This window comes from Hypanus sabinus, chromosome 25 (genome assembly GCF_030144855.1).
Source record: "Hypanus sabinus isolate sHypSab1 chromosome 25, sHypSab1.hap1, whole genome shotgun sequence".
Lineage (NCBI taxonomy): Eukaryota > Metazoa > Chordata > Chondrichthyes > Myliobatiformes > Dasyatidae > Hypanus > Hypanus sabinus.
In genome coordinates, this window is record NC_082730.1 from 13,745,999 (window position 1) to 13,769,151 (window position 23,153).

The 23,153-nt window shown below is 38.5% G+C and overlaps 1 protein-coding gene across 2 annotated transcripts in view; it reads right to left on the reverse strand.

Annotated features, from left to right (window-relative positions):
- Positions 1 to 23,153, reverse strand: part of LOC132381033 (Fc receptor-like protein 5) — a 61,913-nt gene that overhangs the window by 12,454 nt on the left and 26,306 nt on the right. The window contains exons 4-9 of one of the 2 annotated variants that reach the window (XM_059950142.1): positions 22,393 to 22,713; positions 14,513 to 14,833; positions 10,199 to 10,277; positions 9,555 to 9,704; positions 3,819 to 3,911; positions 2,373 to 2,455 (exon numbers count right to left, since the gene is read on the reverse strand). In XM_059950142.1, the coding sequence (XP_059806125.1) occupies positions 2,380 to 2,455; positions 3,819 to 3,911; positions 9,555 to 9,704; positions 10,199 to 10,277; positions 14,513 to 14,833; positions 22,393 to 22,713 (1,040 nt within the window). In that variant the 3' untranslated portion in view covers positions 2,373 to 2,379. The remainder of the gene's footprint in view (positions 1 to 2,372; positions 2,456 to 3,818; positions 3,912 to 9,554; positions 9,705 to 10,198; positions 10,278 to 14,512; positions 14,834 to 22,392; positions 22,714 to 23,153) is intronic. The other variant, XM_059950143.1, reaches the window with a different exon arrangement.

Sequence of the window (23,153 nt, forward strand, 5' to 3'; positions counted from 1 at the left end):
TCGGGTGTAATTGGGTGGCTCGTGGGCAAGATGGACCTGTTACTCTGCAGTATCTCTAAAGAACAAAAGTTAAGAGGACAGAATTGCAGGCACTCATAGAGTTAAGTTCAGTGTGTGGGATTTGGGCAGCTGAAGCTACTGACATTGGTAGTGGGGTTCTGAGACTGGAGGATGCACAAGAGGAACACACAGTTCTCTGACGGTACAGCTCTTGGCGAGAAAATGATGCCCAGAAGAGAAAATGTACGGCAGAGCAGTATTCTTCAACAATCTCCACCCTGCAGTTACCACGCATGTTGAAAATTATGGAAGATATCACAAACAAAGACTGTTGACAACAGACCTAAGAGACAATAGACTATTCATACTGGTGTCAGGATTGAGGGGTTGAGTGAGAAAGTGGGTGAGTGAGGTCAGCACAGAACAGATATTTACTTAATTAGAGATACAGCATGGAAACAGGCCATTCTTGTCCAACAGGACCGCATCACCCAATTAAACCCCTGAGAACAAATTAACATACGAACATCTTTGGAATGTGGGAGGAAACCCACAAGGTCACAGGGAGAACATGTGAACCAGTTTGTTACCAAACCACTACGTTTCCATACCACCCCCAATTTATTATTTTGAACAGACCTGCCCTAATTTTTTCTGATTTCACGTTAGAGTTTGAGATTCAGAGGGAATATCCAAAATGTAAACTGTAAAGACATTGAACCCAAAGACAGATTTACACAATTAGACGCTCTATCTCTAACTATAGAGAAAAAAACAATCTCACAAAAACTGAAAAGTTATTGAGTAATTTACAAAGAGTAATTTCAAAGAGTAATTTACAACAATTAGACACTCCATGTCTAACAACAGTGAAAAGACCAATCTCACCTTTCACCATTCAGTAGTGATAACCAAGCCTGGAGCCACTTTGAAGAATAGTCATTTAAAATATTATGAATAGAATTAAGGCAAATAAGGATGAGCAGAAGAGAAAGGAATAAATAACCAGAAGGATATGCCAATTGGATTGAGTGAGAGGAGTGTTCGGAGGTTTGTGTAAAATATTAATACTGGACTGGACTTGTGGGTTGTGTGATCTGTAAACTCCCTTGTAATCCAAGTTTTAAACATTCTGAAGCATTCAGACAATTTATACTTCATGTCCATACCTGGGTTTCATTGTTGCCTTTTCTGTGAGATGTTCTGGGCTTCATTTGGGTTTATAGTCAGAATGGTTTCTTGTAGCAGGTTAATTGATCACTCGGGTGTAATTGGGTGGCTCGTGGGCCAGAAGGATCTGTTACTCTGCTGTATCTCTAAAGAACAAAAGTTAAGAGGACAGAATTGCAAGCACTCATAGAATTAAGTCCAGTGTGTGGGATTTGGGCAGCTGAAGCTACTGTTGTTGGTGGTGGGATTCAGAGACTGGAGGATGAACACGAGGAACACACACTTCTCTGACGGTAGAGCTCTTGGAGGGGAAGCGATGCCCAGAAGGGAAAATGTACGGCAGAGCAGAATTCTTCAACAATCTCCACCCTGCGTTTACCAGGCATGTTGCAAAATGTGGAAGATATCACAAACAAAGACTGTTGACAACAGACCTAAGAGATAATAGACTATACATACTTGTGTCAGGATTGAGGGGTAGAGTGAGAAAGTGGGTGGGTGAGGTCGGCACAGAACAGATATTTACTTATTTTAGAGAGACAGCATGGAAACAGGCCATTCTGGCCCAACAAGACCGCATCACGCAATTAAACACATGTGACCAAATTAACATACTAACATCTTTGGAATGTGGGAGGAAACCCACAAGGTCACAGGGAGAACATGTAAACTCTTTACAGACAGCAACCAGAGTGAACCAGTTTGTTACCAATCTGTTAGGCTACAGTGCCACCCTCAATTTATTATTCTGATTAGACCTGCCCTATTTTTTCTGATTTCACATCAGAGTTTGAGACTCAGAGGGAATATCCAAAATGTAAACTGAAAAGTCATTGAGTAATTTACAAAGAGTAATTTCAAAGAGTAATTTACAACAATTAGACACTCCATGTCTAACAACAGTGAAAAGACCAATCTCACCTTTCACCATTCAGTAGTGACAATCAAGCCCGGAGCCACTTTGAAGAATAGTCATGTAATATATTACAGATAGACTTAAGGAAAATCAGGATGAGCAGAAGAGAAGGGAACAAGTAACCAGAAGGATAGGCCAATAGGATTGAATGAGAGGACAGTTCATGGGTTTGTGTAAAATATTAATACTGGGCATGACTGGTGAGATGAATGATCTGTAAACTCCCATGAAATCCAAATTTTAAACATGCTGAAGCATTCAGACAATTTATACTTCATGTCCATACCTGGGTTTCATTGTTGTCTTTTCTGTGAGAAGTTTTGGGCTTCATTTCTCGAAAATACAACATTACTGCTCACAATTACGCGTCTGTTACGGACATAAACATTTATTTATTTATTGATACAGCACAGAGTCGAGCCTTGCAGCCTTTGAGCTTCACCACCCCAGCAACCCCTGACAAACCAGATTAACCCGAACCTAATCACGGGACATTTCCATTGACCAATTAACCTACCTGGTATGTCTTTGGACTGGGATGAAACTGGACGACCTGGAGTGTATCCATGCATCCCACAGGGAGGACATTCAGAGACTCCTTTCAGAATGGCACTGGAATTGATCTGCAATCTCCGGAAAGCCCCGAGCTGTAATAGCTTAGTGCGAACTGCTAGGTTACCATGGCACCCATATTGAATCTCAGAACCACGGAAACCCAGGCTGCAACACAATAATGATTCTCCACACAAAGCAATCCTCTGCTCTGGTTACTGCACAATATTCAGAAAGGGTCATGTTGTTTTATAACCCACCTGATAATAACACACAGATGATCATGATACTCACAGTTCTCTTCACTGATTTACAAAGTCTATTTAAGAGACAAGATGATTTCTTTACAGATGTATTTGGTGATACACCACAGAGTAAGCCGTTCAAGCCCTTTGAGACACGCCAACACAGCAGCCCCGACAAGTCTGATTAACCTGAACCTAATCGTGGGACAATTTACAATGACCAAATAACATACCGGGTGTGTCTTTGGACTGTGGGAGGAAACTGGAGCACCCCAGAAAAACCCACACATTCAACATGGAGGACACAGAGACTCTTTACAGAATTTCACCAGAATTGACCTCTGAGCTCCAAAATGTCCTGAGGAGTCATCACGTCACACTAACCTCTATGCTACGGGACGGACCTATCTCAGGGTCATCTCAATAAAGCAGATCACTGACTTAATCTACAGCAACTTTTTCCGATCAAAGCAGGGAAGATTTGCCAGTGACATGCAGTAGTAGATTGGTAAAAGATACACCTGATTTTTTTTTAACAATCACACAAGAGTACGATTTTGCATATATATTGTCTAAATAATTACACTTAATTGGAAGTTTTACTGAGGAAAAGCTTATTGAATACACTTTCAAGTACAACAGCTAATTCTCCAAAACTGAGTAGTACAGGTGAGACCATCTAAATCTTTCTTCCACCCAACATCTTGGTTCTCTACCATTCCTCATTTGACATGAGATTGCATCGCTGATGTTTTGGGAATAATGGAGTCACCAGGTTACAGTGGAAACAACACCATTCATTCATGTGTTGTAAACCTACACAGTGGCACTCTAATCCTGGCTTTTTGTTGACTGCAACCAAATCAAGTTCCTTAAGATTCAGCAGCTAGCTATCATATTCATCATGAAATAATTCAAGGAAAAAACAAACCTACCCCTGTTTTTTTCTCTTCAGGTAGCAAAGCAGACAAACGACAAATAATATGAGAAGAATCCCAATGATACTGAGCACAATTATGTAAATGAGCCTGTGATAAAGAATAGGAAAGGGTCAGTCCTGGGTCATTAATTATTCCTGGCTATTTGTAAACTCTGACATTTACACAGCATCTTTCATGAGCTCAGGATGTCCGCAGCTCAGAAAATGAACTTTAGACCCTGTTGACAGTTTGGGAACTTGATAAAGCCAATCTGCTCACAGCAAAGTCTCCAAGTAGAAATGTGACCATGGCCAATGATAGTGATGTTGGTTGAAGAGTAACTATTGTCCAGGCCACCTGGGAACCCTCCCATGTTCTTTTCAAACATTTCATCAGAACTGTTGCATTGGAAGATTGATTGGTGGCTTCTTCTCTGACGGACAGCATTGCTGACCAGGTAGGCATATCGATTCTTTGAAAGGCCTCCATGGTTTTCTTTATTTCGTGGCTGTCAGGACTCTTGTTTGGTTTGGATGAGTCAGGCTGAGGGGCTTGTTTTTCTAATATATAACAATGACCTTATAACTCAGAACATGAGCTTCAACTGCATAACTTAAATTATTACATATCTTGGGTAAGAAAATTATCTTTTTTTAATCAAGGCATGATTGCACAGGTGCGTGGACATCAGCAAGTTAGACCAGCAGGAAGAATTTAAAAAGAGAGTGTTTTTTCTTCAGTGGTTTGATCGAGGCACAACTGCAGGCACGTGGATGCCAACAAGTTAGACTGATGGGAAGAATTTAAAAAGAAGACAGCAATATAGAGCGTGCGGTGTAGAGGGAGTCAGAGTAGGAGGGCTTTGGCTCAATGGGGCATCAGAAATAGTCGGTTGAGAGGAGGTAAGTTACTTGTGAAGAATATGAATAGGAAGGATGTCTGTGAGGCCAGTGTTCTGTCCTGAGTGTCAGATGTGGGATGACTCCCAGCCTCCCGGATGGCCACATCTGCACCAGGTACATCCAGCTGCAGCTCCTTAGGGACTGGATTTGGGAACTGGAGATGCAGCTCAATGATCTTTGTCTGGTCAGGGAAAGTGAGGAGGTGATAAAGAGGAGCGATAGGCAAATAGAAACACCGGGGCCTCAGGAGACAGATAAATGGGTTACAGTCAGGAGTGGGAAGTGCAAGAGTACCCCTGTGCCTGTCCCTCATAACACTAAGTACTCTTGTTTGAGTACTGTTGGGGGAAGCAACAGTGGCCGTGCCTCTGGCACAGAGTCTGGCCCTGTGACACAGAAGGCTAGGGAAAGGAAGAGGATGGCATCAGTGATAGAGGACTGTACTTTTAGGGGAGCAGACAGGCGATTCTGTGGATGCAGGAAAGATACACGGATGGTAGTTTACCTCCCAGGTGCCAGGGTCCAGGATGTTTCTGATCGTGTACACGATATCCTGAAGTGGGAAGGTGAACAGCCAGAGGTCGTGGTACATATTGGTACCAATGATGTAGGTAGTAAAAGGGAGGAGGTACTGAAAACAGACTACAGAGACTTAGGAAAGAAACTGAAAAGCAGGACCTCAAAGGTAGTCATCTTGGGATTACTGCCTGTGCCATGCGACAGTGAGTATAGGAATAGAGTGAGGTGGAAGATAAATGTGTGGCTGAGGGACTGGAGCGGGGACACAGATTCCAATTTCTGGATCATTGGGACCTCTTTTGGAGCAGGCGTGACCAGTACAAAAAGGACAGGTTGCACCTGAATTCGAGGGGGATCAATATCCTGACAGGGAGGTTTGCTGGGGCTGTTAGGGAGAGTTTAAACCCAAATTGCTGGGGGTGGGAACCGAACTGAAGAGATGGAGGAAGGGGAGGCTGGTTCACAACTAGAGAAAGCTGGTAGGCAGTTTGAGAGGGAGGATAAGCAGGTGATAGAGAAGGGATGCACTCAGACTGATGGTTTGAGATGTGTCTATTTTAATACAAGGAGTATAATGAACAAAGAAGATGAGCTTAGAGCATTGATCAATACTTGGAGCTATGAGGTTGTGGCCATTGCACAGACTTCAACGGCTCAGGGGCAGGAATGGCTACTTAGAGTGCCGAGCTTTAGATATTTCAGAAAGGACAGGGAGGGAGGCAAAAGAGGTGGAAGTGTGGCACTGCTGATTGGAGATAGCGTCATGGTTGCAGAAGAGTAGGAGGTCATGGATGGATGGTCTACTGAGCTGCTGTGGGTGGAAGTTAGAAACTGGAAGAGGTCAATAACTGTATTGTGTGTTTTTTATAGACCACCCAATAGTAACAGGGACATTGAGGAGTGGATAGGGAGACAGATTTTGGAACAGTGCAGTACTAACAGGGTGCCGTGGTGAGAGATTTTAATATTCACAATATTGATTGGCATTTCCCATGAGTGAGCATTTTAGATGGGGTGAAGTTTGTTAGGTGTGTTCAAGAAGGTTTCCTGACACAATATATAGATAAGTCCACAATGGGAGAGGCTGCACTTGATCTGGAATTCAGAAATGAACCTGGTCAGGTGTCAGATCTCTCAGAGGGAGAGCATTTTGGAGATTGGCATCACAATTCTATCTCCTTTTCCATAGCATTGGATAGGGATAGGATCAGACAAATTAGGAATGTGGTTAATTGGAGTAAGGGGAAATATGAAGCCATCAGGCTGAACTTGGAAGCATAAATTGGTAGCAGATGTTCTCAGGGAAATGGACAGCAGAAATGTGGCAAATGTTCAGGGGATATTTGCGTGGCATTCTGCACCGATATGTTCCAATAAGACAGGGAAAGGATGGTAGAGTACAGGAACTGTGGTGTACAAAGGCAGTTGAAAATCTAGCCAAGAAGAAAAGAAAAGCTTACAGAAGGTTCAAAAATCTAGGTAGTGATAAAGATCTAGAAAATTATAAGGCCAGCAGGAAGGAGCTAAGAATGAACTTAGGAGAGCCAGAAGGGGCCATTGGTGACCTGAATTAAGGAAAACCCCAAGTATCTGAAGAGCAAGAGGATAAGACATGAGAGAATTAGACCAATCAAGTGTGACAGTGGAAATGTGTGCATGAAACCAGAGAAGGCTGCGGTGTTAATTAATGAATACTTTGTTTCAGTATTCACTATGCTATATTTCTTCTCTATTCTTGGTTGGTGCAACTGTAACAAAACCCAATTTCCCTCGGGAACAATAAAGTATGTCTGTCTGTCTGTAAAAGGACTTGGCGATTGTATTGATGACTTACAGAGGACTGAAAAGCTTAAGCATATGGACATTAAGGAAGAGAATGTGCTGGAACTTTTGAAAAGCACCAAGTTGGATAAGCCACCTGGACTGGACGAGATATAACCCAGGCTACCGTGGGAAGCGAGGGAGGACATTGCTGAGCCTCTGGCAATGATCTTTGCATCAGTAATGGGGACGGGAGAGTTCTGGAAGATTGGAGGGTTGCAGATGTTGTTCCCCTAATCATGAAAGGAAGTAGAGATAGCCCAGGAAATCATAGACCGGTGAGTCTTACTTCAGTGATTGGTAAATTGATTGAAAAGATCCTGAGAGTCAAGATTTATGATCATTTGGATAGGCATAATATGATTAGGAATAGTTAGAATGACTTTCTCAAAGGCAGGTTGTGCCTTACGAGCCTAATTGAATTTTATGAGGATATGACTAAAGACATTGATGAAGGAAGAGCAGTAGTTGTAGATTATATGGATTTCAGCAAGTTATTTGATAAGGTACCCCATGCAAGGCTTATTGAGAAAGTAAGGAGTAATGGGATCCAAGGGGACCTCGCTTTGTGGGTCTAGAGCTGGATTGCCCACAGAAGGCAAAGTGTGGTTTTAGACAGGTCATATTCTGCATGGAGTTTTTGTGACCAGTGGTGTGTCTCAGGGATCTGTTCTGGGATCCCTTCTGTTCATGATTTTTTAAATGACCTGGATGAGGAAGTGAGAGATGGGTTAGTAAATTTACTGATGAAACAAAGGGTGTTGTGGATAGTGTGCAGTGCTGTCAGAGGTTACAGTGGGACATCAATAGGATGCAAAATTGGGCTCAGACTTGGCAGATGGAGTTCAACCCAGATAAGTGTGAGGTGGCTTATTTTGGTAGGTCAAATATGATAGCAGAATATAGTATTAATGTAAGACTCTTGGCAGTGTGGAGTATCTGAGGGATCTTAGTGTCCAAGTCCATAGGACACTCAAAAGAAAATTATAAATTCTGCTAATAGAATCTCTCACTAAAGGATTCAACTTCAAAATGGCATCCAACAAATCAGATTCTCGAAAATATGGAAACTTAGATAAATACTGTTGTAAAAAACGTTTAACCTGAAGATATTGCAGAAAATGTGTATGATCAAGAGAATAGTTGTTAAATTAACTCTTCAAAAGTCATCAATCGACCATCACAACATAAATCTGTAAAAGAACGGATCCCTTTATTTCTCCATAGGAGAAAAATAGGATCAGTTATTGAAATAAAAAGTTTCAATATAAAAGACGAGACAACTTAAATTGTTTAAAATTTAAAATATTGCGAAACTGAAACCAAATCCATAAGGACTGTTTAAAAACAGGGTAAAGATTTAAATTTGGAATTTTAGAGAGTTGTAGAGGTAATGGAGCTCCTAATATTGAAGTTAAATTAAGTTATTTAACAGCTTTTAGCTCCAAATCAACTCATAGAGGTTTTTGGCTCTTGTCTAGCCAATATAGCCAAAAACATAATTGTCTAATATTAACAGCCCAGTAATAGAGTCTTAAATTAGGAAGTGCAAGTCCACCATCTTTTTTAGATTTTTGTAAATGATACTTATTAATTCTTGGTCTTTTATTGTTCCAAATAAAGGAAGAAATAAGAGACTGAGTTGATCAAAAAAAATTAGTTAAAAAGATAGGTATATTTTGGAAAATATATAAAAATCTAGGTAAAATCATCATTTTCACGACATGGATATGGCCTATTAAAGAGAGAGTAATTGGATTCCATCTAGAAAATCATTGTTTCATGGACTCCATTAAAGGAACTATATTAGCTTCATAAAGATCTTCATATTTTTTAGTAATTATAATACCTAAATATTTAGAAGCATTAGCAATTCTAAAAGGAATATCATTATATATAAAAACAGGGGCATTTAATGGGAACAATTCACTTTCATTCAAGTTAAGTTCATATACTGAACATTTACCGAAGTTTTTTAGTGTTTCCAAAAGATTAGGAATTGATTCCTCAGGATTTGAAATAAACACCAAAAGATCTTCTGCATAAAGAGAAATCTTATGCATGGCTCCATTCATAGAGAAGTCATGAATATTTTTGGCTTCATGTGTTGTTATAGCCAAAGGCTCCAAAACAAGATTAAATAATAAAGGACTTAATGAACATCTCTGTCTAGTACCACAAGAAAGCAATAAAAAGACCAGAAATTATTAGTAATAACCCTGGCAATGTGATTATTATAAATCATTTGAATCCACCTATTAAAATTATTACCAAAACCATTGGATACTCAAAGTTGCTGCGCAGTTTGACTCTGTGATTAAGAAGGCATACGATGTGTTGGCCTTCATCAACCGTGGGACTGAGTTCAAGAGCTGAGAGATAATGTTACAGCTATATAGGACCCTGGTCAGACACCACTTGGAGTACTTTGCTCAGTTCTGGTCACCTCACTACTGGAAGCATGTGGAAATTATAGAGAAGGGTCACAAGAGATTTACAAAGATTGTACCTGGATTGGTGAGCATGTCTTATGAGAGTAGGTTGAGTGAACTCATCCTTTTCTCCTTGGAGTGGCGTAAGATGAGCGGTGACCTGATAGTGGTGTATAAGATGAGTAGAGGCATTGATCGTGTGGATAGTCAGATGCATTTTCCCAGGGCTGAAGTGACAAACACAAGAGGACACAGTTTGAAAGTGCTTGGAAGCAGGAACAGAGGAGATGTCAGGGTTAAGTTTTTTTAAGCCCAGAGTGGTGGGTGCAGGGAATGGGCTGCCAGCGACAATGGTGGAGGCAGATACACTAGGGTGCTTTAAAAGACTCCTGGATACATACATGAAGCTTAGAAGAATATAGGGCTATGGTTAACCCTGGGTTATTTCTCAAGTAAGTACATATTCAGCACAGCTTTGTGGGCCAAAGGGCCTGTATTGTGTTGTAGGATTTTCTAGGTTTTCTATGTTCTATCTTTGTTCTCAGGCCTGACGCCTGACAAGAAAACCAGGAATACTCAGTTTCCAACACATGATTTCATTGCAGTTAATCATCTCAAATGTGTTTAACACCAGTTAAAGGGAAACAAATTTCCCTCCCAACTGGCTCTATTTGGAAGGAGCAGCAGTGAAACCAGCCTTAGATAGAAACTTATACTTTACATTTTATTTGATGAAGATTGTTCTCCTTTTGCAGTTGTCATAGTTTCTGTCACAGTATTTTCAGAGAAATGAATTGGCTCTGTGTAAAGAAAAGAAAATCCAATTTTATCTGCCTTGTATTTGCAAAAACAAGAGAGCAAGATTGTTAGACCAATAGGAATTGATCATGGTGATCATGATCAATGTTTGCCAACAGTGGTGGGAATTGGACCCCGATCACTGATCACAGAGTAATAATGTTATGCTAATTGTGCACCCAATTACATTTACATTTGCATTCTTTCCCATATTTAGGCACTGGAGGTGTGAAGATACTGCTGGGGAAGTGAAAGGACTTGGAATGAGGGAACTGTAATCCTATTTAAGCATGTGTAATCATAAGGGAAAGGTCCACCATCAAGCATGACTTTCAAAAGAAATTTGTGAATCTATTAAATCCCAGGAAATGTGTCATGTTCAGTTAAAGCAGCAAAGCTTAGTATTAGAAGTAGTTTAGAATTTAAAACAAAATAATCGATTAAAACATTGAAAATATAGAACATGAGCAATTTTGAAGGAATTATATGTAATGCCCGGGATCATATTTTTACTGTTACTGTTTGTATTTCAGTTTCTGCTGTTCTGTGGGAGCTGCTTCTTTTCAGCTTATATTTAGGTTATTGTTGAAGATAAGAGATGAGGTGAAACCTGTGCCATCCAATTAGGATGGTCGTGTTGAAAGGGAGGTTTATCTGGTGAGGGACACTAAGGTTGTGCTTGGGGCTTTTTTTGTTGGAGAGGAGATGAGGAGGGAAGACGCTGGGGAGAACCGGTCATAGCGTATGATCCGGTGGGAGACTGTTCGAGATGGATTGCGAGTGACATTTGGAAGCTGGTGTGTGTTTTCACGTTGACCGAGGGCCCAGCGTGTGAGTGAAGGTGAAGTACAAGATGAGCTCCAACTTGTACACATCTGACTGTTTAATTAGAATGGGCCCTTTTGTTTTAATTAGTCTTCACTAACTCTTCAGTTAAGATTCATAAATATAATTCCTTTAATCGTATGCAGTGTACTGTCTGTTATTTCATGGCGTTAATTTGTAACAGGGTAGCAAATGACACAGAATCCACACAAACCGGTGTTTGTGGTGGGATCGAGGGCACCTCAATCTCATGATTTTGCCGGGGCCGGAGGTTGTCTTTCCAAGATTTATGCAGCCAAGGAAACCAGGGTGTTTCATATTTACCTCCCTGAAAACTTAAGTTGCTATGTGAGAGAGGATTAATTAAAACAAATGCAGGATATCTAACAGACAGAAATGGAGGAATTTATAATGGACACAAAAAAACACAAGACCAATTCAATACATTGATATTTTTTCCTTTTGTCCATTTTCACCACATTTCCTTTTACCAATGTCAGGCCAATTGTTCTATAATTTCCTCTTTTCTCTCTACCTCCTTTTTAAAATAGAATGGTTAGCCTCTCTCCAATTCATTGGAATTAAAAATAGCCAGCAGTGCATCTATTATTTCTTGTGCCAATTCAAGTCAAGTCAAGTCAATTTTATTGTCATTTTGACCATAACTGCTTGTACAGTACATAGTAAAAATGAGACAATGTTTTTTCAGGACCGTGGTGTTACATGACACATTACAAAAACTAGGCTGAACTACGTAGAAAAAACATCACAGAAAAAGAAAAACACACAACAACGACACTAGACTAGAGACCTACCCAGTACTGCATAAAGTGCACAAAACAGTGCAGGCATTACAATAAATAATAAACTGGACAAGGTGTCAGTCCAGGCGCTGGGTATTGAGGGGTCTGATACCTTGGGGGAAGAAACTGTTATATAGTCGGTTTGTGAGAGGCCAAATGCTTCGGTGCCTTTTCCCAGACAGCAGGAGGGAGAAGAGATTGTATGAGGGGTGTGTGGGGTCCTTCATGATGCTGTTTGCTTTGGGATGCAGTGTGTAGTGTAAATGTCCGTGATGACAGGAGAGAGACCCTGATGATCTTCTCAGCTGACCTCACTATCTGCTGCTTGCGATCCGAGAGGGTGCAATTTCCGAACCAGGCAGTGAGGCAGCTGCTCAGGTTCCTTGTGTTCTCTGGGATGTAGAGTATCACAACCTGGAGATTTATTGGTTTCAATCTCATCAGTTTTCCCATCACCATTCCGATATTATTGGTGAACACCGACAAACTCAGTGTTTTGCTGTGGTCAGGTCGCTTTCGGTGTGTGCTGCGTCTGTGAGGCTGAGTCAGGTGGCGCCGTGGAAGTCCATAGCGGGGGTATTCCCTAATGCCGCTGGCATGGGATGGCGAGTCTGTCGGGACCCTGGGGACTTGTGGAAACTGTGTGGTGATTTCTTTTGAACTTATAGACCTTAAACATCTTTGGACTATTTTTACTGCATCCATAGTTTTTTTTGTTTTATCAATTATGCTATTGTTTGCACTATTGTAACTATGTGGTTTTGTGCACGTCTTGTTGCTTTAGTTTTTGGTCTTGTTTGTCTGGTGGATTTGGAGCTCCTTTCCGGGGAACGGGCTAAGACGGTAGTGCGAAATTAATATGCAGCAGCCTCTCCGGACACTGGATTGGGTATTGCCAAACATTATGTGGATTTTCTAGTGTAGTCTGTTTTGTCATATGCTTTTGTGACATCATTCTGGAGGAACGTTGTCTCATTTTTAACTGCATTGCATTGGTGGTTTCTAAATGACAATAAACTGAATCTGAATTTGAATCTGAATAATTGCTTACTATAACAGTTTGAATGATTTGCTTATTTCCTGCACATTGCATGTTTGACAATCATTTTCTAATGGGTTTAATTGGGTTTCATTTTTTGTGGTTGCCTTTAAGGAGACAAATTTCAAGTCTGTATAATTTGATAATAAATATACTTTGAACTTTGAACTTATTTCCAACTGATAAAGTCCCTGTAACATTACAGTTTTTCATGCTTGTTACTTTATTCAAATCTTCTCTCTGCAAGTCTGAATACAATTTGCATTCTTTACGTCCTGCTGCATCTGCATATTTACCTTCAGTGAAATATATACAAGGTCTCCCAAAGCTCATTATATTCCTCCCTTTTCTAGACTATATCAATCCAGGTAATTATCTACATAGTTTTTATTGCCACTCTCTCAAAAATATTAATTGTTTTTGTCCAAGTAATTCTGATTTGCTGAATTTGGAAAATAGTAAGACCCAATTCAACTTATCCAGGCCCCCAGTGGTTTAGTGGTTGAGTGGTTCCAATTTAACCCTAACGTGTACAATAATGTTTCTGGCCTTGAAACGACTCATTAGAGGATTCATTTGAGCTCAATCATTTTACACTTCTGCTTGGAGACTCAGTGAACTTGGATTCACAGATTTTAGAGGTCACATCTCACAATTCCATCCACTAGGAAAAGATATGTTGGTTTCCAGGACACAGACTTTCACAATCCATGTGATTTCTGCGCATTTTATCAAGATACAACTGCTTTGATTTTATGACTCAGCACATTTCCTATAAAATACAGAACAGATAATTGTTTATAAATTCAGGCAGATCAAATATGGACAAAAGTCTACAAGGAACACTGCCATGAGAAAGCAGCATCTATCATCAAGGACTGCGATCATCCAGGCCATGCTTTCTTCATGCTGCTGCCAGTGAGGAGGTGGTCTCACCCCACCAGGTTCAGAAACAGTTATTACCCTTCAACCATCAGACTCCTGAACCAGCATGGATACCTTCACTCACTTCAACAGATTCCACAACCAGTGGACACTTTCAAGAACACTATAACTTATGTTCTCAATATTATTATTTTTTACTTATTAATAATTTGTTCCTTTTCTATTTGTAAAGTTTGTCTTCTTTTCAATATTGGTTGTTGATACATTTGACTGTATGTAGTTTTTCATTGATTTTGTTTTATGAATTTGTATCGCCTCTGAATGTCTGCAAGAAAATGGATCTCAGGATAGTATAAAATGACAAATATTGGCTTTGACAATACATTTACTTTAAACTTCGCAGTAGATTATCTCAGAAGGACTATCTTAATTAATAGCCAGAAATATCACCAGCTGAGACCCATTCACACCCAGCATATGGCAGCAGATCAGAGACAGGAGACCCTGTGGTGAGTGACTCACGTTTGAACTGCCGTGCTGAAAGGCTTTTCATTCTCTGAAAGGTGGTGACAACATACACTCCATGCTCCTGAGTGAAGTTCCAACAACACAATATCCAGCACACATCAGTCATTCAGTTGTACTCCATCAACCATCATAAAGAATCAAACCCTGCACCACTTACCCGTGCTGTTGACTTCAGTCACATTTCTGCAGGTGCTGACACTGTTGGAGATGGACATGTTGACCATTTGACTGGACTTTTCTCCTTGATTATTTGAGGCTTTGCAATAATACAGATATTTTTTGTATTTTAAGGATTGACAATGTAGATCCAGTTTGTTGGTGTCAGAGATCTTTGAATCCCCAGATGGCGTCTTTTCATACCATGAGTACTGAATGGGAAGGGATCCATGGACAGACTCGCAGGACACAGACATGCAGTCCCCACAACTTAAGCCACTTGTTGATGGTGAAAATCGAACCAAAGGAACAGATGGGGGTTCTGTGGAAAAGAATCAGTGAACATCTGAAAATCAAACACTCTGAAGATTTCAGCAATTCTGTATCTCAACCAGGACTGACCAGTTTGGAATCTGAGCAGCTCATCAACCTCTCTGAGTCTCTGAATCCTCGCAGCTGCCTGAACTGCCGAGTCTGCCATTATCCCAGAACACAACATATCGATATGAAGCCAATAAGAAATCGTATGTGACTGGAGAACTAGAAAGACCATAGGCCATAAGACAATAAGATATAGCAGTGGAATTAGGCCATTCAGTCCATTGAATCTGCTCCACCATTCAATCATGGCTGCTTTATTATCCCTCTTTATCTATTCTCCTGCCTTCTCTTTCTATCCTTTGATGCCCTGCAGAATCAACCTCTGCTTTAAATATACCCAATGATTTGGCCTCCACAGCTTGCTGTGGCAATGCATTCCACAGATTCACCAGCTTTTGGCGAAATAAATTCCCCCTCAATTCTCTGTTCAAGGACATCCGATACAGAGTCTTTGTCCTGTAGTCCTAGATTCTCGCACTGTAGGAAGCCTCCTCTCCACACCCACTGGGCTTTTCAATGCTCTATAGCTTTCCACAAGATCCTCCCTCATTCTTCTAAACACAAATGAGTACAGGCCCAGTGCCTTCAAATACTCCTGATGCATTAGGGAAGATTGACTTCATGTTGAATATAATTTCCAGTTTTGATATACGGTCCAAAGACCTACCAGTTGGTAGGTTAATTGATCACTGTAAATTGTCTCATGATTAGGCTAGGGCTAAATCTGAGGATTGCTGTGTGGCAATGCTCAAAGGGCATAATCCACGGTATATCTCAATCAATCAATCAATAAAACATAGTTACCTGGATTGGAGTGTATTAGCCATGGACAGAAGTAGGAAAAACTTGGATTCTTTTTGCTGGACTGTAGGAAGCTGAGGGGATTCCTGATAGAAGTTTATAAAATCATAGAAGTCAGAGATAGGGAGGTCAGCGGGAGATGCTCATGGAGTGAGTACTGTTTTAGATTCGCTCCATAACCTTTACTTTTTTTAACCTTTGATCACTCTTATTCAACTTATTTTTACCTACACCAAAAGACTCTTGCTATTTTTTTGGACTTATCGTTAAGAGTTTATTGTGAATTTTTGAAGATATGCAATCAGAAATGGCTTTTAGATCTAAAGGACGGGAACCTGGGCCGAACCCAAATGGTAATGGAAAGAAGCAAGCTCATCCGCAATGCACTGAATTAACTTATGAACTGTTTTTGGAGGTTTTGGATAAAAAATTTGATGAACTACAACAAATTTTTAAACAAGATATGAAGCCTTTTCAAGATTATATGGATAAGATGGATTCAGTAATTAACCAGCAGCAAGTTCTTATCACATCTCTGCAAGAAGACAGTCGGAAACGAGATTTGATAATTGAAAAATTGCAACAGGATTTAATTTCGACCACTAAACTGGTGAAAACACTTAAAGCCAAGAGTGTCGACTTTGAGAATCAGTCCAGAAGACAGAACCTATGTATACTTGGTCTCCCAGACGGCATAGAACAAGGCAACCCTTCGAAATACTTTGCTCAACTTTTAAAAGATGCGTTCCCGTCTGTATTTCCAGATATCCCCCATTAATTGATCGCGCACATAGAATTATGTGTCGATCATCGAGTGCTCAGCTAAACCTTCGGTTGTAATTGTCCGGTTTCATTACGCACATGATAAAGAGCAACATATTCATGTGACTTGGCAGGTAGGAATGGTTAAATTTTAGGATCACAATTTCCGTTTGGTAGAAGATTTTAGTCCTGAAGTAATGAAGGCTAGGCTTCTTTTTAAACCTCTGATGTCTGAATGTTATGAGAAAAATTTAAAACCTGCGCTCTTATACCCTGCGAAGCTTAGAATCTCAAATACACCACGCCGAGTTTTCCTTTCTACATCTGAAGCAAAAAGTTTTCTGATTGAGAACTTCCCTACTGCTATGATTTCTCATTCCTAATAAATGAGGATTTTGATCGTGTCAGATGGCTTTTGATTCCTCAAACCAGACTTTGTTTCCGGCTATTTGTGTAGGTTTATTCTATACTTTATATTCAAGTTAAAGTGTTCCTTCGTCATATTAATCGGTCTGTTTTATACACTTTAACCATTATACTATATTGCTGACTATTATTTTTGTTCCTTCAAAGGTGTATTTTTACCCCTTCAAAGGTGAATTCTTTTTTACTAAGATGGTGGTTTTTTTGGAAAAATATTTTTGGTGCTTTTTTAAGATGGTGTTATTTTTTTTCTCTTGTCTTCTTCCTACAATGCATCGCTTATCATAGTTTAAATACTTTTTGATTTGTTTGGGTTATAACCCGATTTATAAGTTTTTAGTGATTATATTCTTATCGTTTTTTTTTACAACCAAGTATATTAAGAAGTTTGGTTTTGGTATAGTGATCATAGTTTTTAAATTCTGGGTGGATTTTTTTATATATATCCTTTATGTACGGAGTGGTCTTCCGCTGATATGGGGGTAGATTTAGTCTCATTTTTTCCTTTTTCCAAACGAATTTTGGCTGTTGTTTTTTTTTTCTCTTTCTTGTGGGGGTGGGGAGTGGTCTGTTTTCTAACTCTATTTTTCTTTTACCAGTTTGTTTTAGTTTTTTCATTTGGGCTGTTTTTGAACTACAAATATGTCTACGATGTCATCACTTCCGGGTCCGCTCTCTATTTTTGTTCCTCTTCCGGGTGCAAGAGTTTATAATTTGGTTAACCCTTTTTATACCAATGGGTTGATTTTAGAAATATGGCTCAGACCATCAATTTTGTGTCTTGGAATACTAATGGTTTAAATCATCTGATTAAACGAAAGAAGATTTTCAAAGTATTCCAAAGACTTAATGCTCATATCATTTTTGTACAAGAAACTCATGTGAGGAAGGAGGATAATTATCGCTTTTTTAGGTCTTGGTGGGATCAACAGTACCATTCAAATTTGAATGCCAACGTAAAGGGAGTTTCAATTTTATTGACTCCTCTATTGCATTTGTCCAACACGATATCTTTTCGGATCCGAATGGTAGATTTTTGTTAATTACGGGCTTACTTTGTAATAAAAAGTTTGCTATGGTAAATGTTTATGCTCAAAATGTGGATTGTCCTGATTTTTTTCAGTCCTTATTTACTTCTTTACCTAAGCTAAATGAATATAAATTGATAATGGGTGGTGATTTTAATTGTAGTTTAAATCCTTTGATGGACAAATCTATATCTACTCAGACTTTACCCAATAAGTCAGCTACTTGTGTCAACTCTTTCATGACTGATAATGGACTTTTTGATATTTGATATTTTGGCATCCTAAAGATAGGGAGTTTTCTTTTTTCTCACATGTTTATTGTTCTTATTTGAGAATTGATTATTTTTTTATTGACTCTTGCTTGATTCCTTGGGTAACTGGTTGTGATTATGATATCATAGCTATTTCCGACCATGCTCCATTAAAACTTTTTATTAAATTTATGGATACAGTTCCTAATGCTAGACAATGGCGATTTGACTCTACCTTATTGCAGGATCCAGACTTTATTAAATTTATGAATGAACAGATCGACTTCTTCTTTTCAACCAACTCCACGGAACATATTTCTTATGGAACATTTTGGGACACTTTTAAAGCATGTGGACAGATTATTTTTTACTCTGTTGGTCTGAGAAAACGCATAAAGAAGGAAGCTCTTTTATTAGTTGATAAAATTAAAGAGATTGACAAGAAATATTTGATTGCTCCTAGTAAGGAGCTTTACAAGCAAAGGGTTGAACTTCAAACAGAATATAGTTTATTACTTACATCTTCAATTGAAAATCAACTGATGAAGTCCAGATCTGATTTTTATATACATAGTGATAAATCGAGTAAACTACTGGCTAGTCAATTGAAGAATGCTTTGGTTAAACGTCAAATTACTAAGATCCGTCAGCAAAATGGGGACTTGACAGTTAACCATGATGAGATAAATAAATCATTTCAAGACTTTTATACTTCCCTATATCATTGGGAATTTCCTCAGGATTGTGGTACCATGTGTGATTTTCTTGGGAAATTGAATTTCCCAAGACTATCACCAGATGATCTTTCAATATTGGAAACTCCTATGACTGATGCAGAAATCAAAGGGGTTATTTCCTCCATGAATTCAGGGAAAGCACCTGGTCCGGATGGGTATACAGTAGAATTTTAAAAATGTTTTTCCGCTACTCTTTCTCCTTGGTTATATAAGGTTTTTGAAGAAGCAATTAGATTGGGAAATATGCCACAATCTTTTTTTATAGAGTTTCCATCTCTTTAATAGTGAAGAAAGATAAAGACCCTACTGATTGTGTATCCTATAGATCAATATCCTTATTGAATGTAGATTCCAAGATTTTTTCCAAGTTACTTGCATCCAGGTTGGAGAAGGTATTACCCCAAATTATCTCGGAAGATCAAACCAGTTTTATTAAAAATCGTTATTCTTTTTTTAATGTTAGGAGGTTATTGCATATTATGTATACTCCTTCACATAACATTTCAGAATGTGTTATTTCATTAGATGCGGAGAAAGCATTTGACAGAGTTGAATGGCCTTATTTATTTAATGTGTTGGAGAAGGTTAATTTTAGTCTGACATTTATTTCCTGGATTAAACTGATTTATCACACTCCAGTAGCCTCAGTGTTTAATAATAATCAAAGATCTCCCTTTTTTTCGTTTATTTTGGGGCACTAGACAAGGCTGTCCTCTTAGCCCACTATTATTTAATATTGCCTTAGAACCTTTGGCAATTGCTATCAGAGAATCACAGGAAATTTTTGGTATTAATCATGGGACAGATACTCATAAGTTATCTTTGTATGCAGATGATTTATTATTATTTATTTTTAATCCTGAGAAATCTATTCCAGCAGTTTTATCGTTGTTGGCTCAACTTAGTGAGTTTTCTGGGTATAAATTAAATCTTAATAAGAGTGAATTGTTTCCTTTGAATAGACAGGTCCCAATTTCTGGAAATATACCTTTTAAATTAGTTAATGACTCTTTTATTTACTTAGGGATTAAAATCACAAAAAAACCCATAAAGACTTATTTAAGGTTAATATTGTACCCTTAATTGATCAGATTAAATGTTTGTTTACTAAGTGGTCACCATTATCTTTATCTCTGATAGGTAGGATTAATGCTATTAAGATGGTTATTTTACCTAAATTTTTATATATTTCTCAAGCGGTACCAATTTTTATTCCGAAATCTTTTTTTACTAGTGTTGATCCAAAAATGTCCTCATATATATATGGCAGAATAAAAATCCCAGGTTAGGTAAAATATACTTACAGAAGGCAAAGAAGGAAGGCGGGTTAGCATTGCCTAATTTTAGATTTTATTATTGGGCAGTTAATATTAGATATTTGATATGTTGGTTGAAAGATTGGGATGGATCTTTTAGCCCTCATTGGGTGAGCCTGGAAATGAAATCGGTACCAGGTTATGCACTGGGTTCTATTTTAGGGACTTCTCTCCCTTTTCCTCTTTCTAAATTGCCGAAACGAATTGACAACCCGATAGTTAAACATACTTTACATATGTGGTTTCAATTTTGGAAATTTTTTTGGTTGACTCAGTTTGTTTTAAATATTCCTATTGTATCCAATTGTTTTTTCCACCCTTCAGTTATAGACCAAGCTTATTCAGCTTGGAAGACTAGGGGATTACTAAGATTTTCTGATTTATTTTTGGAAAATTGTTTTATGTCTTTTGAGCAATTTTCTAATAAATATAATTTGCCTAGATTTCATTTTTTTAGATATTTACAGATTAGGCATTTCTTAAATACTGTACTGCCTACTTTTCCAAATTTTGTGTCTTCAGGTATTTTGGAGAGTTTGTTTGAATTAAACCCTTTTCAAAAAGGGCTTATATCAAAACTTTATAATATAATTATGAAGATATGTTCAGAGCCCCTTTATAAGACAAAAAATGATTGGGAAAGAGCTTAATCTTATTATTCCTATTGAGAATTGGGTAGAATTCTTCAATTAGTTAATACATCATCTATATGTGCCAAACATTCACAAATACAGTTTAAGGTCGTACATAGGGCCCATATGTCCAAGGATAAATTGGCTCATTTTTATTCCTATTTGTGATAGATGTCAATCTGAAATAGCATCTTTAACTCATATGTTCTGGTCGTGTCCGCTTTTGAAAAAAATATTGGAAAGATATTTTTGACATTATCTCTGTGGTATTGAACATCGATTTACAACCCCATCCTATTACTGCAATTTTTGGTTCACCAATGATGGACTCTCTTCATTTATCTTCTTCCGCCTGTCGAATGATTGCATTTCTTACTCTAATGGCGAGAAGATCTATTTTGCTGAATTGGAAGGAAATTAATCCTCCCACTGTATTTCATTGGTTTTCTCAAACTATATTAAGTTTAAATTTTGAAAAAATTAGAAGTGGTGTATTTGATACTTCTATTAAATTTGAAAAGATATGGAGACTATTTATTCAATAATTTCATATGATGTAATATGACCCTGTTTCAAGCCTATTTGATTTTCCAGTTTTGATTTTATATATGTTGAGAGGATCGGAGTTGACGACACTGATGATTTTGTATTCTTGTGAGATATTATAAACAGCCCATTTTTTTCCAGTTTTTCTTTTTCTCTTTTTCCTTTTTTGTTTTTTTCTTTATTGTTATTAGATTATTAGATTAGTTTTTTTGCATAATTTTTTTTCTTTCTCTTTTTTCTGTTTTTTTTAATATATTATGATATACCTAGATTTGCCTTGTTTATTTATATATTGTATCATCCATGATTTGGGAATACTCATTTATACTGTAATCATTGCTTATGTATTCTTTCATGTGCAGTTGAAATGTGTATGTTTGTAATCCAATTATCTATGTATCAATTGTATTTTGTTGATATCAATAACAATAATAAAAAGATTGAAAAAGAAGTCAGAGATAGGGAAGATAGGCAGAATCTGTTTTGTGGGTGCTGGGGAATGGATTCCTGGAGCGCATTCACAGAGACAAAGAGAGTTAGCATGTGGGGGAGGGGGGAGTTACTGATCCATGAAGCAGGGATGAGTGGTGGAAAAGTCTGCTGTGGGAGAACTGAATGAAGTCTGTTTAGCTCTGGAACTGATTCCCTTTTTATGAATTTCAAGCTATTCACACCATGAGAAACACACATTTGATATCAACCTATTAACATCAGACCATTTGCTTTGGTCTGAATTCAAACGTCTGACAGTGTGAAATTTTACACAGTTCAGTGGCAGGAAAATGCACTGAGCCTCCAACTGAAAATCGGTTTCCCATCAGTGGATCAGACCCCGCATTGAATGAGAGAATCATGAGAGGGGTTTCCCCGTTCCTAGCCCACAACACACAGGACTCTGCCTCACTGTGGAGCCTCCGGATATCCGTGCAGCCCTCACTCCAACCAGAGAAAATATGAATCAGACATTTCAGTGGAGACATCAAGACAATATACGAGAAACCTACCGCTAGAAAGGTCTACAACTATCTCAAAGGTTGGATCATTGCCTGATGTTGTAATTCCACATCTGTAAGTTCCAGAATCTTGAGGGACAGGATTCTCCATAGTAACAGTAAATATTCCCAGGGATGTGTTATCTCTGATTGTCATTCTTCCATGAAGCTCATTTTGCCCATTTGCATTCACTGACAATGTCCATTGGTGATCCGACGTTGGGTACCAGTACTTTGTGTGTGAACGGTACATTAGTGCATAGTGACAATCGATTGTGACCGCTCTTCCCACAACTCCTCTTACTTTATCTTCTGCCCATAAAGCACCTGAAACTGAGAGTGAAGTTCTTCAGAAAATGGACAGATAAAATAAAATTTTCACAAGCAGATTCAAGGTTGTTTAATCTTATTTCCTGTACACAAGTGTAAAGGAGAACAAAATCATTGTTACTCTGGATCTGATGGAGAACAATAAAAACACAATATCAAGAACAGAATAAAATTCAATATGTTTTATTTAAAGCTGTCACTGTGTTCTAAGGAATCTGCGACACTATCAATTGGTACAATTGAATTCCACATGGACTGAGAAGACAACAGCATCGTCCCTCATCACGTGCTCACAGCTCTTCACAAGTAATGATTTTTATTTGATTGGAGTCATCATTGCCACTGCCCACTAATGTCTCGGTGTGTTTCCACATTTCTAAGTCAATAGATTACTGATCCAGTCCCATTCCAGACAGGTGAGCCCAAGGTCAGTGGTAGGTGAC